Here is a 17,692-nt window from a genome sequence, read left to right as displayed (position 1 = left end):
GCTATAATCACTGATGCTGTGGTAATAGCTTGTTTGCAGTGATTCATTTGATGTAATGTACAGGAATTTTGGTTTCCCTAAACTTCCAAATTAGAGACTGATCAGAAAAATAAACCCATGAGTCAATTTACTTAAATTATGGGCTAATTGGTCAGAGACAAAATGTATTGCCCTGCAAATGTTTTAGCAACTAATGGAAGGTTGTTTTCAATGACGTTGAACACTGCTTTGTGAAAAATGCCTTGCTTTCATGGTATAGAGAAGAAAGGTACAGAAGAGACTTCCGAGAACATTGTCAGGGCAAGGGAAAGTTAATTACGAGAAAAAATAGTTTTCACTGAGATTGTTTTCTTCAGGACAAGGCAGGATATGGGGAGATTTAATCAATGTATATAATATAAAAGTCCTGGACGCAATGAATAGGAAGGACTTGTTTCCTTTTGCAGAAAACAGTAAGCAGGGAATATAGATTTTAGAAGAATGGTAATTGGATTACATGCAAATTAAGGAAACACCCTTTTTTTCCATTTAAAGAGGGGTAGGGATTTGTTATTTACAACTGGAAAGAATCCCCTTCATATTTTAAATACAGTGTTGCAGATCAGGAGCTCTATAAGACAGGGTTAATAGAAAGCCCTTTTCCAACTGGGTGTGACAGGCCATTTGCTTGCCCTCTCATTAAAAAAATTCTAATTCTTATTTGACCCTCAGCTGAACCTACCTGCACAGCATCTGCAGCAATATCTGGTTTGCTTTGGCTTTTCCATTAATAGTTAACATTTACTTAGCATTTTATAAGAATCGGGCTATGTATAAAAGGATGGTCGTTCCCTCTTCTCCCCTATCCCATCGGACAAACGGTATAGAAGTGTGAAAACGCACACCTCCAGATTCAGGGACATCTTCTTCCCAGCTTTTATCAGGCAACTGAATCATCATATCGCAACCAGAGAGCAGCCCTGTACTGCTATCTACCTCATTGGTGACCCACGGACTATCTTTGATCGAACTTTATTGGCTTTACGTTGCACTAAACATTATTCCCTTATCATGTAATGGATTTGATTGTAATCATGTATTGTCTTTCCGCTGACTGGATAGCACGCAACAAAAGCTTTTCACTGTACCACTATTGTCATGTGACAAACTAAACTGAACTGAAGGGTACTCTATTTCCTTAAACATTTCATTAGAGATGATTGTCTTGTGATTATTAATACAAACACCCTTTTTTTTAATTGTTTCATACTGACAATTGAGTTTTCTTAATCCCCTTGTTGGGCCTTCAGCTCATCCTGTAACTTTCCACAAAGCATAGGAAAGGATTTTTTTTTAAACAAAGAAAGGCTATCCTCCAAATAGAAATCAGTCTAGGGTCAAGCAAATCATTGCTTGCAGTGATGTGGGTTTTAGTGATACTACTGTCGTTTTTAAAATGTACCTGCATGATCAAAACCATGAAGCAGTTCATAAACACATTTTAATTTCAAGTATCAGTAATAACAGTGGGTAAGTGTGCCAGTGTTGAAGTATACTGTCTATATCAAAGTGGCAGAACAATAAAATAAGAAACTATGTAATATTAACCGTAGGTATTCTTGGTCTTCCTTCTGCAATTTACAGTTTTTAGTTGTCTGTATTTTGTGGTTTGAATTTAGTTTATCTTACCTATTGAATGTTTGTAGAGAGAATCCCATCATAATGGAGAATATTGAACATAAATTTTGTTGCATATGTCTGAACTTGTACATTCCATTTTAGGCAACTACATTACTAACGATGGACAAGTATTTGGCGGAGGATGTTTCAACCATCAACAATACTTGTTTTAAGTTGAATTCATTGCAGCTGCAAGCATTACTTCAAAGTTATCATTGTGCACAGGATGAACCCTATATCCCTCAGGTAACTAAATTTCTCAACAACAATATTTTCATTTTGAGATTGCATTTTAAGTCCTAATATGGATCTAACAGCATTGTTTGACAGTAAAATTTCTTGACAGATTTACATATTTTGGTGAATGGAAGTGCCAATGATAGTTGTATTGCCTCTGATTCGGAATATTGTTGATTTAGATCTCATTTTAGACATAGAGCGTACAATACAGACTAATGCATACTGAACATTCATGTAAAAGGTCTTTGGACGGATAGTCAGTGAGTCCCTGGGTGTGCGAAAAAGGTCACATTAGCACTACTCAAAATAAGAGTAGGAGCAATGTATGACCAGGCCTGAATTTGTCACCCAACCAATGTAGTCGCAAACAGGTTTAGTCACTTATTTCACTTTTGTTTAGGGGCTCTTGTCCATTGTCAGCTTTGTTTCATTTGTTATAGCAGTGTGCTTCAGAAGTCCTTTGTTGTCCATTGTAAAGTACATCGGGTTAACCCTGGGTAGTGATATGCAGGTTTTTAAGTGAAACTTTGGAGAGTTGGTAGCAGAGGTAGAACGTTGGTAGCTTACACCAAATTGTTATTCCCATTATCATATATCTGTACACTGTGGATGGCTCAATTGTAATCATGTATAGTCTTTCCGCTGACTGGGTAACATGCAACAACAGCTTTTGACTGTCCACAAAAATGCTGGAGAAACTCAGCGGGTGCAGCAGCATCTATGGAGCGAAGGAAATAGGCGACGTTTCGGGCCGAAACCCTTCCTCAGTCTGAAGAAGCGTTTCGGCCTGAAACGTCGCCTGTTTCCTTCGCTCCATAGATGCTGCCTCACCTGCTGAATTTCTCCAACATTTTCGTCTACATTCGATCTTCCAGCACCTGCAGTTCCTTCTTGAACAGCTTTCGACTGCCCCTTGGTACATGTGACAATAAACTAAACTAAACTAAACTAAACTAAAGAAAAATAAATATAAAGTAGTACTGCTTGAAGAAGGGCTCCGACCCGAAACGTCAGCTATCCATGTCCTCCAGAGATGTTGTCTGACCCGCTAAGTTACTTCAGCACTTTGTGTTCCGCACCTTAATCCTGCAATTCTCTATGTCCTTAGAGTACTTTACTCTTGGGACATAGTAAGAGTAATCTCTTGCATAAAACACTGTGGCCTGACATATAAAACAAATTGTAAATCATCCAAAAGGTTTCTAAAAAATACATATTTTTGAAATACATATTTCAAGATTGACCTGGAACCTAACCACTGAAAAGCTAGAGTATATATCTATAATATGCTAAAACAAAACTGACATGGTAGGGAATTTTGACTAAGTACTATTGGGTAAATGACCAACATGGAATCATTTGACTTTTTTTCTTCTGGTGGCTGAATAGATAAGATAAATTTAGCTCAAAATATTTGCACACCAAAATGAAAGCTTGTTTGTCTGAGTTTTTTTTTCCCCTTATTAATGTGAACTTTTGTGGGTTTCAAGCTTCATTTGGATGTTCACCATTTTAATTTACCCAAATGGAATCATATGCTAATGAGGTGACTCATTCATAGAGTGAGGAAGGGAAGTTAAGTGATATGGTAAATGGGAATTTTACATTTTAGTTTTTTTCATGTTGCTAGAGTGGATTTTGGTGCACTGTATTTAATCAAGTATTATGAGGTTGATTATGCTTACCAAAAAAATCACATATCAGTAATATCCCTGGTGTGTTTTCCATAATTGGGAGGGGTGTAGGTGATGTGTGCTTTAAGCTCTATCAAGGCCTGTGAGGGAATTTACACTGATTAAAGTTTACAAACGTTCTCATTGTCCATTGCTTCACTCTTTGCAAATGAGTATTTATGATCAACTGGTACTTGACCAGCATCATTATGCTGTGCACAACGCTTCTTTCTTTTGTTTGGTAATGTATCCTGACCAGCAATCAATTTTGTTTTCGTAGGAGTTGATTGAAAATGTTGTGGCATTAGCTGAGAATACAGCTGATGAACTTGCTCGCAGTGATGGGAGAGAGGTACAGTTGGAAGAAGACCCTGACCTACAGCTACCTTTTCTGTTGCCTGAAGACGGATATTCCTGTGATGTTGTCAGGAACATTCCCAATGGCCTTCAAGAATTCTTGGAACCGCTCTGCCAGAGAGGTATTTTGCCCCATTTTTCCTCGCATCGTGAGGGAGACAGAAAATTCAATCTTTCATTGGTGTGCCCAATGCAAGCTTATTCAAAATTATCTGCCACATGCTAAAAATCTGCCCCAAATTATCTGCCACAGCCTGATGCCAGCAGTGGAGAAATGTTTGAATCTATTAATGGAAATGGTAGAATGGCTCCTTCAAAATAATAATACATTTGAGCAGAGCCATTATTGATTTTATAAACGGAAAACTGTGTTTAAGCACATTAAGCAACAGGATTGGGTAATGTTTAAAGAGCAACAGAAGATAACTAAAGAGACAATACGGGGAGAAAAGATGAGGTACGAAGGTAAGCCAGCCAAGAATATAAAGGAGGATAGTAAAAGCTTCTTTAGGTATGTGAAGAGGAAAAAATTAGTTAAGACCAAAGTTGGATCCTTGAAGTCCGAAAAAGGTGAATTTATTATGGAGAACAAGGAAATGGCAGATGAGTTGAACAGGTACTTTGGATCCGTCTTCACTAAGGAGGACACAAACAACCTTCCTGATATAGTAGTGGCCAGAGGATCTGGGGCGACGGAGGAACTGAAGGAAATCCACATTAGGCAGGAAATGGTGTTGGGTAGACTGATGGGACTGAAGGCTGATAAATCCCCAGGGCTTGATGGTCTGCATCCCAGGGTACTTAAGGAAGTGGCTCTAGAAATCGTGGACGCATTGGTGATGATTTTCCAATGTTCTATAGACTCAGGATCAGTTCCTGTGGATTGGAGGATTATCCCACTTTTTAAGAAAGGCGTGAGAGAGAAAACAGGGAATTATATACCAGTTAGCCTGACATCGGTGGTGGGGAAGATGCTGGAGTCAATTATAAAAGATGAAATAGCTGCACATTTAGATAGCAGTAACAGGATCGGTCCAAGTCAGCATAGATTTACGAAGGGGAAATCATGCTTGACTAATCTTCTGGAATTTTTTGAGGATGTAACTAGGAAAATGGACAGGGGAGAGTCAGTAGATGTAGTGTGCCTGGACTTTCAGAAAGCATTTGATAAGGTCCCACATAGGAGATTAGTGGGCAAAATTAGGGCACATGGTATTGAGGGTAGAGTGATGACATGGATAGAAAATTGGTTGGCAGACAGGAAACAAAGAGGAGGGATTAACAGGTCCCTTTCAGAATGGCAGGCAGTGACTCGTAGGGTACCGCAAGGCTCGGTGCTGGGACAACAGCTATTTACAATATACATCAATGATTTGGATGAAGGGATTCAAAGTAACATAGCAAATTTGCAGATGACACAAAGCTGGGTGGCAGTGTGAACTGTGATGAGGATGCTATGAGAATGCAGGGTGACTTGCACAGGTTGGGGGAGTGGGCAGATGCATGGCAGATGAAGTTTAATGTTGAAAAATGTGAGGTTATCCACTTTGGTATCAAATACATGAAGGCAGATTACTATCTAAATGGCGTCAAGTTGGGAAAAGGGGAAGTACAATGGAATCTGGGGGTCCTTGGTCAACAGTCTATGAAAGTATGCATGCAGGTACAGCAGGCAGTGAAGAAAGCAAATGGCATGTTGGCCTTTATAACAAGAGGAGTCGAGTATAGGAGCAAAGAGGTCGTTCTGCAGTTGTACAGAGCCCTAGTGAGACCACACTTGGAGTATTGTGTGCAGTTTTGGTCCCATAACTTGAGGAAAGACATTCTTGCTATTGAGAGAGTGCAGCGTAGGTTTACAAGGTTAATTCCCGGGATGGCGGGACTGCCATATGCTGAGAGAATGGAGAGGGCTGGGCTTGTACACTCTGGAGTTTAGAAGGATGAGAGGAGATCTTATTAAAACATATAAGATTGTTAAGGGTTTGAACACGCTAGAGGCAGGAAACAGGGGCCACAGTTTAAGAATAAGGGGTAAGCCATTTAGAACGGAGACGAGGAAACACTTTTTCTCAGAGAGTTGTGAGTCTGTAGAATTCTCTGCCTCAGAGGGCGGTGGAGGCCGGTTCTCTGGATACTTTCAGCGAGAGTATATCTTAAAGATAGCGGAGTCAGGGGATATGGGGAGAAGGCAGGAATGGGGTACTGATTGAGGATGATCACATTGAATGTCCGAATGGCCTACTCCTGCACCTATTGTATATTGTGTTTTTCAAATTGTGAGTTTTTCTGAGGTTGTATCTAGCGAAATAGGTAGGGATGACCAGTGATTGTGTAGTGCATTTAGATTTTAAGAATTCCTTTGAATAAAAAGACGGGATGTGAGGAAAATTAGAATGCATGGGAATGAGGGTTAATATACCAACAGGCATTGAGGGGGCTAACAGAAAAAAATAAACAGAATGGGTAATTTTCACAGTAAAAGGCTGTAGCTTTTTGGATTCTGCAAGGGCTAGCACAGGTGCCTCACTTGTTTACAATATATTAATACCAACTGTTGAAATGGGTTCTTTCTTGCAGGCTTCTGCAGACTAACGCCTCATTCACGATCACCTGGCACGTGGACGATTTATTTTGAGAGTGCTGACTTTGACTGCCTTTTTCCATCTGACACTATTGAATTGGTAAGTTTAGGTTTATTATTGTCACATGCGCCAAGGTACAGTGAATAGCTTTATTTTGCATGTTATCCAAACAGATAAGATGTACGAAACCTAGACAATCAGTTCAAACTCAAGTACAATAGATGGAGCAAAGGAGAAGCCACTGAGTGCAGAATAAAAGCAGCTCAAAAGAGTAGACATTGTGTCTGATTACTGCAGTGTATTTGAAAGGATTTGGAACAAGCAAATATTGCATGTCTGCATTTTTATTGTAGTGCTAGACCAAATTGGGCCCTTTCCCAAAAGCAATAATCCACCACTCACCCATTCCCCTAACGCAACCCTTTTCCACCACTCACCCATTGCCCCCAACGTAACCCGTTCCCCCAATGCAATATTGCACCACTCACCATAGGTCCCAACTGTACAAGGGCTGCTCATTTCGCCTTATTCACACTCCATTTTGAACAAAAAAATATTCAGTGTACTGTGACTTTAAGAAAAAATGCATTTGCACCTGCTAGAGCTGGGAGGGCTACAATCCCATTGTGACGTCATTGGCAGCCTATGTAAATGAGATCCCATTGTGATTGGACGACTGAGATGCCATTGTGAGGTCATCACTGGAAGCTGCCAGAAAAATCTGAAAGCAGTCAGTTATTCTTCTCAAAGTTGGGTTTTTTCAAAACTTTAATCATTAATAACGTGAAATATAGCATTAAATCTAAAGGGGACCTGATTATGGTGTGGACGGGGATAATGTGAGTAAGATTCTGTAAAAATGTCAGATCTAACGTGTATTGTTTTGGCGAAGATACAAAACACACACACACAATCACACTTTTAATTGTTACTAGACTAATTGCAGGCCCATTGGTTCCGCTCCTGCAACACAGCCATAACCGTAGCCCCCGTGGGGGGCAGAGCGGCGGCGGGGGGGGGGAGCAGAGAGGGAGGGCGTAGAGTTTGAGTGCTGGGGGGGCGTTGTCACGGGAGGGCTGGTTCCCGAACGCAATACTCCCTCGCTCCTGGCTGCAGGCTCCAGGCAGGGCCCGAGTACGGGAGAGTATTCGGGGGGGGTGGTGACGTCACTCGCAGCGCAAGCAAGAAGACAGCCGTTTCCCCCCCCCCCCCCCCCCCCCCCCCCCCCCCCCCCCCCCCCCCCCCCCCCCCCCCCAAAGTTTTTTTCAGATTTTTGATAATTTTCATTAAAAACTCGAGAAATAAAGTATGAGTTTTTCAGATGAGGTGATTTCGGATCCAGGGGGAAAATCGCTACCGGAATATGTAAAAATGGTACCGTTAGCATTATAGTGGCAGATTACTATATCGTTCAAGAGATCGCTCCCTCTAGCCACTTAGGAGAAAACATGAGGTTTGGAGAATGTCATTTTACGCATGTGAGCTCTCCACCAGACTTTCCAAGTTTCTCGAAAGATAAATCTTCAGAACACCATCTTTTAATTAATAGTTTCTTTATTGTTGAAGTAAAACAGTAAGATATTCATCCAACCTTCTTCTTTGACTCGTACACTTTAATCTTCGTCAAACTTCAGCATGTTGCTTTTAAACGTTAGAAAACTCCTCATGGTCGAATTATTCCTTCTACCATGCTCCTCTGAACTAAACTAAAAAGCTAACAGCTTCTGCGCAAGAAACACAGCAGCAAACACGCCTCCGACTACGTAATAAATCCCACCCACATAATTACAGGCAGACTAAATTTAAAGGCAAGTGCAGAGCTGCCAAGTAGTACGGATTTTCCGTATTTTGTACGGAAATGCGATAAGAATACAGATGTTCGTATTTGCCTTGTAAAATACGGATTTTTTAAAAATCGGCCCGACTTCCTGTTTCATCTTGCTATTTAAAAAATGCAAGGATATAAAAAGTCATACTGCAACTCTAAAAATTATTGCAGATTGAATCTATTAGTATTTAAATTTCAAGAATCTGGTTGATTAGTTTTGTAAAGTCGTCTTCGAAGATACGGCAACGCTCAACAAGGTCACCATCAAACACTAATAGGTCGTGATTGCGAAACATGGTAGCCATAGTGAAATAGTAAAGAAAAGAAAATAACAAACTAAAATAAACTGGAAGAAAACTAGGCGAATAAGGGGTCCAAACTTTCTGACACCATATTTTCTAATGAGACCAATACTGTAATGAGACCAATGCACAGAAGGTAACCTCATAGTTGTTTATTGAAATACATGCAGAGGTAATATTACATGCTATCGTCTTCGTGGTCAGTTTTTCCACACTAACCGCAAGCTTGTGTGGAAAAACATTTGATCTGTGAATCTATCAGGTTCACTTAAGATTTCATTCTATATTTCACAAGTTATTGATGATTCAAATTTTTAAAAAAGGCAAAAAACGGTTCTCACACACAGTCTTTTTCCAGGAGCTTCCAATGATGATGTCACAATGCCACTCTCAGAGCACCAATCACAATGGGCTCTCAAGCTGCCAAGTGCCACACCACCCGACCCCCGACCCCCGACCCCCCTGGGTTATTCACACCCCCCATCCCAGTCATTCACACCCTCTTCCCCCCCCCCCCCCCACAGCTTATTCACACCCCCCTCCCCGGGTTATTCACCCCACCTTCCCCCCCCCCCCCCCCCCCCCCCCCCCCCCCCCCCCCCCCCCCCCCCCCCAGTTATTCCCACCCCCCGGATTATTCATGATTAAAGTTTCAAAAAAAGCCCCCCCCCCCCCAACGGCCCAGTGAGCCGGAATATTCCACCCCCTTCCAGCGACGTCAGGAGGAAGGCCTCATTTTAAAAACAGCTTCATCAGCTCCACAACGCATACCGTTGGGGGAGCAGACCCAACAGGTCTGTACTTAGTCTAGTAAATACTAAAGTGTAAAACGAGTCGATTTGCATCCACAATGTGCATCGTTGTGCATTTTGAAAACATTGAGTCGAAATTGTGTAGTTATAATGCGAAGCAAGCTCCTGTTATCTGATTGTGGATTAAAAAGACACATACCCTTGATGTAGTTGTAAATTAACGTTTTGTATTGAAATTAAAAGGTGATAATACATGATATCTGCTAAGAATTATGTGTTTGGTTTTTCACCCCTCTATCATTTGTTTATATGTGAACTTAAATCAAACATTTGGACTGTTAAAACAAATTGATAGTCCCATTTATTACTAGAAGCATAAATTGTTTACTAAATTTGCTTTATTCAGAATCCTTTTTATTTTTCAGGCTGAGCCTAATCGCATAGAACCAGAAATAATTACAGTAACACTAAAAAAACAAAATGGAATGGGACTAAGCATTGTAGCTGCTAAGGTGAGAATGAATTTGTTTAAAAACATCTGAGGATGAAGTGCAATGTGAAGAAATAACTTTTGCGCAATGTTATCTCAGTCATCTAGAGAAGTGTACTCATCAACAATATCTTATTCTTGCATATGGCGTGCACAGTCTAAAGTTGTTAGATCAAAACTTGTTCTATTTGATCTTATTTGATTGAACACGCCAGGTTGATTGCATTCGTCGAAACAGGGTGGCCACTTGAATGTTGCAATCTCCCAGCCCATCAACAATATAATTTATATTAATGTAGTAATGCAAGTTCATAAGTTAATTATCTTTCCCCAGTATAACCTATCCTGTATATGTACTGAGGGGAACCTCTTTATACTGGCTACTCTCCCTCCCCACCCCTCTCCCCGCTACTTCAGTCGAGATGAAGGGAATCACCACAAAAATTCGACACTCCATTTTGCTCCACAGGCACTGCCTGACCTGGTGAGTTTGTCCATCTGCACTCGTTTTTTGCAACAAAATCTGCAGTCTAACATGCCGCCCTCTGTATTTGATTATTTTAAGGCACACTTCCCTCTTTGTACTGAACGCTGAGTGGCTTTGCTATATATAAATTTGTTAATACTTGGAATAGGTGCTTAAATCTTTTAGCACCTGGCTGCCAGTTATGACTAATTCAGTAATGGTACAGACTCGTATCTTCATTGTGAATTAAAGGAATTGGTTAACAAAAAATCAGCACTTGAATTATTTAATTGCTGAGGATATTCTTTCATGGGAAAAACGCATGGTGCCAGTAATAAGATCATTTCGCTAGCCAAGTTGTTGTAAATTCAGTGAGAACCTGCTGTATTAATCTTGAGTGATTTGCCACTTACCGCATTTCCCAGCGTCCAAGACGCTATTTTCTACTCTTAAAATAAGGCCCGAAAATAAGGCCCAGGGAAGTAGCTCGGGTGGCTGCGAGCAGCTGCCGGGACCGGACAGCTAAAATAAAATAACAATCCATTAGACAAATTAACAGCAGTTCAGTATGCAATTCAGCTTGATTATTAACTACTTTGGTGGCATTAATTCATTGCTGAGATAGTAGTGGTCTTAGTTCTAACACACGTGCTAACTTGAGATTTCTTGGTGAACTCAACAAATATATATATATATATATATATATATATATTATATATAAAAAGCTGTAAGTAGAAACTAATGAAATATCTCAATAAATATATTGTAATTGCGATCTTTTATTGATACTTCAACATATATCCAACAGAGAATTGTATACTGAGTGCTCAGACCATTAATTTTAATGCATAATGCTACTTGACTGCTGGGTGATGTGTGTGTGTGTGTGTGTGTGTGCGAAGTTAGCTTATGTTCTTGGGTAAAATATGAGCATTGTAAATATGAAGTATTTTCTTCCTTGCCGTGCAGTGTGCACATAAGCTTGATGCAAGTAAAAATCTCCAGCAGAAAATGGCTGTGGGGCAGGAAATTGCAACTGGGCAGTTTTTACTGCTTCTCTTTGTGATATTAATCACCTCTAGCCTATTCCCCGAGTGTTGCATATTACTAATAGTACTGATGTACAATATTTTGCATCTCAAAATTGTTATCCTTGTGCCACTTACTGTGCACTTCAGCCATAGCTACAATACCTCAAACATGTAGTGTGAAGTAGCCTGCTAGCTTTTCATTCTGGGATAGGCATTCATGTCTGACTTGCTAGTTACACACCTCACTTACTGAAAAATATTGCTTTTAATGAGGTAGTTAAACAAAGTTTGGATTGCTTTCCGAGCACATTTTTGGTGGTAGCATCTATGAACATGTGGATGTGGGAACATTAGTGATGTCTTTGGTGCTGAGTCTATTACTAATAAATAGAGCCAGGATTTTGCCATAAATGCCACGTGCCTTTTCATGCCTTTTTTGATGATTTCACCATGGTAGTGCCTAAATCAGCCTTTTTTTCCCGTTTTGCTAAAAGGTTGTGCTATTTTCTCTAGTTGTACCGTGATTACAATGACGTCTTCTATATTAAAACGTTAATATCAATGTTTTTATTAACGTGTTAACATAGTATAAATTACAAGAACATTTCCACCACCGGGAAATTTATTGCTTTCAATTTTGCAAACTTCCCACAAGCTACCACTTCCCTTGAGAAAAGTGGCAAAACATTAGTGAATAACTTGCAGGTTTTCCACAAAGTAACTGACGATATTCGTAAAGTTCCTGGCGATGTAGGTAAAGACATACAAGGAAAATGTGAGAGAGTGATTTTAGCTAACAAAGATCTTGGAAGAAATACAACATATAGCTAAAGTTCTCAAAGGTAGTTGTAATGCGCAAGATATTGATATGAATATAGAGTCCGTAGCTTGTTTCGGATATGCACCAGTGATCTCAGCTGAGGTAGAAAGAAGTTTTTCACAACTGAAACATAGAAAATAGGTTCAGGAGGAGGCCATTCGGCCCTTCGAGCCAGCACCGCCATTCATTGCGATCAAGGCTGATCGTCCCCAATCAATAACCCGTGCCTGCCTTCTCCCCATATCCCTTGATTCCACTAGCCCCTAGAGCTCTATCTAACTCTCTTAAATCCATCCAGTGATTTGGCCTCCACTGCCCCCTGTGGCAGGGAATTCCACAAATTCACAACTCTCTGGGTGAAAAAGGTTTTTTCTCACCTCAGTCTTAAATGGCCTCCCCTTTATTCTAAGAACGTGGCCCCTGGTTCTGGACTTGCCCAACATTGGGAACATTTTTCCTGCATCTAGCTTGTCCAGTCCTTTTATAATTTTATATGTTTCTATAAGATCCCCTCATCCTTCTAAACTCCAGTGAATACAAGCTTAGTCTTTTCAATCTTTCCTCATATGACAGTCCCGCCATCCCAGGGATCAATCTCGTGAACCTACGCTGCACTGCCTCAATCACAAGGATGTCCTTCCTCAAATTAGGAGACAAAATCTGTATGCAATACTCCTGTTGCGGTTTTACCAGAGCCCTACACAACTGCAGAAGAACCTCTGCTCCTATACTGAAATCCTCTTGTTAGGAAGGCCAACATTCCATTAGCTTTCTTTACTGCCTGCTGTACCTGCACGCCAACTTTCAGCGACCGGTGTACAAGGACACCCAGGTCTCGCTGCACCTCCCACTTACCTAACCTAACCCCATTGATATAATAATCTGCCCCCTTGTTTTTGCCACCAAAGTGGATAACCCCACATTTATCTATATTATACTGCATCTGTCTGACAGACGGCATAGTTTAACACCAGTTAATTTGAAAAAATGCTAGTAATTATGTGCAACCAGGCAACTGGTCATTTAATATAGTATACCTTTATATTATCATTTTTAACCATATTTGGTGGTGGAAACACATGTCCCTTTATGTCAATAAATGCCTTTTTCGTACCTTTTTTGTAATTTTATTATGCCTTTTTGCCTGCCTATTTCAGAGTTTTTTAGTGCCTAAACATCCTGGCTCGACTAATAAATCCCTGACGTTCCAATGGTGGCGAAGATTAGTTCTCACGATATCGTTAACTGTGACATGCCTTCTTGCAAATGGTATTTCAGAAATCTACATGCCTTCTTGCAAATGGTATTTCAAGCAAGATCTTATCACATAATTTAAAAATTTTGCTATGAATTCCAACTTTCACAACAGGTACAAAAATTTTAATTTTTGAATTTGCTGTGACAAATTAAAGGTCCTAAGTGGAAAAAAACTGAGTTATCTGAGCACATTCCTGAATGTTTCTGCCTGTAGGCATCTATTTCTCCAAATGGATTTATTAAGTGTAAATAGTAAACTATAGGATGACAAATATTTGAATGCAAGATGAACATTTGAACAAAATCAGTGAGATAAAATTAAGGTAGTTAATTCTACCTAAGAAATAGTTGCATTTCTAAATGAACTTGGTCTGATTTGTTACAAAATGTTGGCATCACTCAGTAGGAAGAACAGATCTGTACTGTGTTATGGGATGGCATTTTGATTATGAGAGACCCACTCATTGTTCCTATCCATCTGAATTATTCCTTGCTTAAAACCTTAGATTTCTCAAATACTGTTTCTCTCGAGATGATTCTACATAATCATTCATATTTTTCTGTATATCCTACTTGTACAAAACAGATCACAACTGTATGGCAGTCTGTATTTCCCCATGAAAGAGAATTGCAAGCAACAAATGTAATGTATAACTCGCTCTACTGAAAAATAACTAATTTAGAATTCTGCTTTCATTGTTTACAGTGCGAGCCATAACAACTAGATCCTCTTCAATTATTTTTTTCCAACCTTAATGTTTCTAACACTGGCACCAGCCAGGCAGGCGTAGCCTTTGGGACTCCGAGGTGTGGCCCAAGAGAACGTTTATCTTTGAATATACTGCTCCCCTCGTCTGCCTTTTTTTTAAACTACCCCATTTGAATAGCATCCTATATCATCCTACTGTGGTTAAATGACAAATTTCATTCCTTACTATCTTCCGTTCTTAAGTTGGCAAGTTGGTTCAAAGGGCCTGTTTCTGTATGAATAAATACTTTGTGCTCATTTGACTGTGTCAAAGGCTGGGAGATGCTACGGTATCCCATATGCCCTAACTTGTAATCTTTCCTTGATCACTAAGCAAATTTTAAACCAATGCTAAATGCTAAGCCTACAAGCTCCAATTGTAACTAGCTGTTGAACACTTGCACCTTAAAAATTATCCATTGCTTGTTGATGGCAGTTCAAACAGATTTAATTGTTGGAAAATGTCTGATAATTACTTTTTTTCAATGTCTTCAGGGTGCAGGACAGGATAAACTCGGAATCTATGTTAAATCTGTTGTAAAAGGAGGAGCTGCAGACATAGTAAGTAGATTTTGTTCATTTCTATTCTTATTAACAAGAACTGATTACATTTGCTGCCCTTAAGAGCAGAATTAGGTCATTTGGTCCATTGAATCTGCACAGCCATTTGATCCTTTTCCCCCTCAACCCTATTCTGCTCCCTTCTCCCCATAACCTTTGTTGCCTTTACTAATCAAGAACCTACCAATCTTCACTTTAAAAATACCCAATAACTTGGCATTCATCGCTGACTGTGGCAATGAATTCCACCGATTTACCACTCTGGTTAAAGAAATTCCTTCTCATCTCCATTCTAATCGTACATCCTTTTATTCTGAAGTTGTGCCACTAGAATAGCCACTCCATTAGAATAGCCCTCTATGATTGTCCCACGTTGAACATCCTGACCACATCCACTTTTGGCCTTTCATTATTCTATTGGTTTCAATTAGATCCTTCTCATTCTTCTAAACTCCAGAGAATGAAAGCCCAGAGCCTTCAAGCGCACCTCATACGTTAACACAATCATCCCATGGATAGTTCTCGTAAACCACTTCTGGACACTCTCCAGCGCCAGCAATCCTTCCTCAGATATGGTGCCCTAAACTGCTCACCATATTCCAAATGTGGCCTGACCAGCGCCTTATAAAGCCTCAGCATTCCATCCTCTCAAATTGAAATGCCTTATTTACTTCCGACTCAACATGCAAATTAACCTTGTGGGAATCCTTCACCAGCTCTCCCCAAGTCCCTTTGCACCTCCAATTTCTGAATCAGCTGCCCATTTAGAAAATAGTCTATGCCTTTCTTTTTTCTATCAAAGTGCATGACACTACACTTTGCTACACTGTAATCCATTTCTTTGATCAAAATTCCAACCTGTCCAAGTCCTTCTGCAGACTCCCTGCTTCCTTAACCCTAGCTGCCCCATCCAATATCTTCCCATATGCCCACATGAATAAATTTGAGTAATAGTCAAGTGAGAAATGTTATTCAGTTTTGTGAAAAAAGTGTATGTATTCCTAGAAATTTTGATTTTGTACCTTTTGAATTTAATTGTTTGTGCACTTCCAATAGTTTGGAAACAATCTTACAAATGATGAACAATGTTCTCCAGAGACCCCATAAATGAGAATTAGCAGAGTTGGATCTGATTGAAAGAAGTTTTATTGATTGAGGAAGCTTAGTCCTTACTATTAAGCAACAGTACTTTCAGCTATTTCCACCTATGCCTCTACAAATTCATTTCTAGGAAAGCATACATTTATAACATCATCAGCCTACTGAAATAAGATAGTTAAAATTAATAAGAAGTTCCTGCATTTGGTTTGTAATCATATGAAGCTGAATTGGCTACCACCCATCCAGTAGTTTATCTATAATCTAAAGTAACAATGTTATCGCAGTAGCAGTTTGGCAAAATGTATAAAGATCACAATTGGAGCAATAATACATACTGGCCTGACTTTTGTCCTCACTAAATGTTACTTGAGCTGGATATGTCACTAAGAATCATAACTTGCATGTAATGGAGCAGGCTTACAAAATAGTGATCCAGTTTGGAATGTATCTACGAGAATCATCCACAACACATAATTGACAATTGAAAGCCGTTGTGATGTTGAAAAAGGCCATGGAGAAAGAATTGCTAATCCCATCATTTTTCCTGCAGAGCTAAACAATGCAGGTTGTGTCATAAGGTCATGTGTTAGTAGAATTGGGCCATTCGGCCTATCATTCCACCATTCAATCACGGCTGATCTATGCCTCTTAACTCCATTCTCCTGCCTTCTTCCCATAACCTCTGAGACCTGTACTAATCAAGAATCTATCTATCTCTGCCTTAAAAATATCCATCCGCTGACTTAATCTTCTGTGGCAAAGAATTCCACAGATCCACCACCCCTCTGACTAAAGATATTTCTCCTCATCACCTTCCTAAAAGAGCGTCTTTTAATTCTGAGGCTGTGATCTCTAGTCCTAGACTCTCCCACTAGTGGAAACATCCTCTCCACATCCACTCTATCGAAGCCTTTCACTATTCTGTATGTTTCAATGAGGTACCCCCTCATTCTTTTAAACTCCAGCGAGTACAGGCCCAATGCCAACAAATATTCATCATAGGTTAACCTACTCATTCCTGGGATCATTCTTGTTAATCACCAATGGACCCTCTCCAGAGCCAGCAAGTCAAGTCAAGTCAAGTTTATTTGTAGAGGAAGCACATCCTCTAATATTGTGCCCAAAATTGCTCACAATATTAAAAATTCGGCCTTACCAGTTGCTCACAAAATTGCTCACAATATTCCAAATGCGGCCTTATAGAGCCTCAACATTACAGCCCTGTTTTTGTAAACAAGCCCTCTTGAGAAAAACGCTGGCATTGAGTTTGTTTAAGAAGGAACTGCAGATGCTGGAAAATCGAATGTAGACAAAAATGCGCTGGAGAAACTCAGTGGGTGAGGCAGCACCTATGGAGCGAAAGGAAAAAGGTGACGTTTCGGGTCGAGACCCTTAGCAGCACCTCATATTTCGCTTGGGCAGTTTACACCCCAGCGGTATGAACATTGACCTCCAATTTCAGGTAATCCCTGCTTTCGCCTCCTCTTTCCAGCTCTCCCTCAGCCCACTGTCTCTGTCTCTTCCTTTCTTCTCCCCCCCCCCCCCATCCTCGCATCAATCTGAAAAAGGGTCTTGACACAAAACATCGCCTATTTCCTTCGCTGCATAGATGCTGCCTCACCTGCTGAGTTTCTCCAACGTTTTGGTCTACCTGGCATTGAGTTTGCTTTCTTTACTACCAATTCAATGTAGATTAACTTTATGGGCATCCTGCAACCAGCACTCCTAAGTCCCTTTTCACCTCTGATATCTGGATTCTCTCCCCATGTAGAAAATAGTCTATGCCTTTTTTCCTACCATCAAAATGCATGACTCCACACTTTGC

At 40.1% G+C, this 17,692-nt stretch overlaps 1 protein-coding gene across 6 annotated transcripts in view; it reads left to right on the top strand.

Annotated features, from left to right (window-relative positions):
- Nucleotides 1–17,692, top strand: part of afdna (afadin, adherens junction formation factor a) — a 149,863-nt gene that overhangs the window by 90,053 nt on the left and 42,118 nt on the right. For all 6 annotated transcript variants that reach the window (XM_055639442.1, XM_055639445.1, XM_055639443.1 and 3 more), the window contains exons 18-22: nucleotides 1,762–1,905; nucleotides 3,853–4,051; nucleotides 6,507–6,610; nucleotides 9,819–9,905; nucleotides 14,701–14,766. In XM_055639442.1, the coding sequence (XP_055495417.1) occupies nucleotides 1,762–1,905; nucleotides 3,853–4,051; nucleotides 6,507–6,610; nucleotides 9,819–9,905; nucleotides 14,701–14,766 (600 nt within the window). The remainder of the gene's footprint in view (nucleotides 1–1,761; nucleotides 1,906–3,852; nucleotides 4,052–6,506; nucleotides 6,611–9,818; nucleotides 9,906–14,700; nucleotides 14,767–17,692) is intronic.

This window comes from Leucoraja erinacea, chromosome 8 (assembly GCF_028641065.1).
Source record: "Leucoraja erinacea ecotype New England chromosome 8, Leri_hhj_1, whole genome shotgun sequence".
Classification (NCBI taxonomy): domain Eukaryota; kingdom Metazoa; phylum Chordata; class Chondrichthyes; order Rajiformes; family Rajidae; genus Leucoraja; species Leucoraja erinaceus.
Note: the sequence above shows the minus strand (reverse complement) of the source record. Positions and strands in the feature narration are given on the sequence as shown.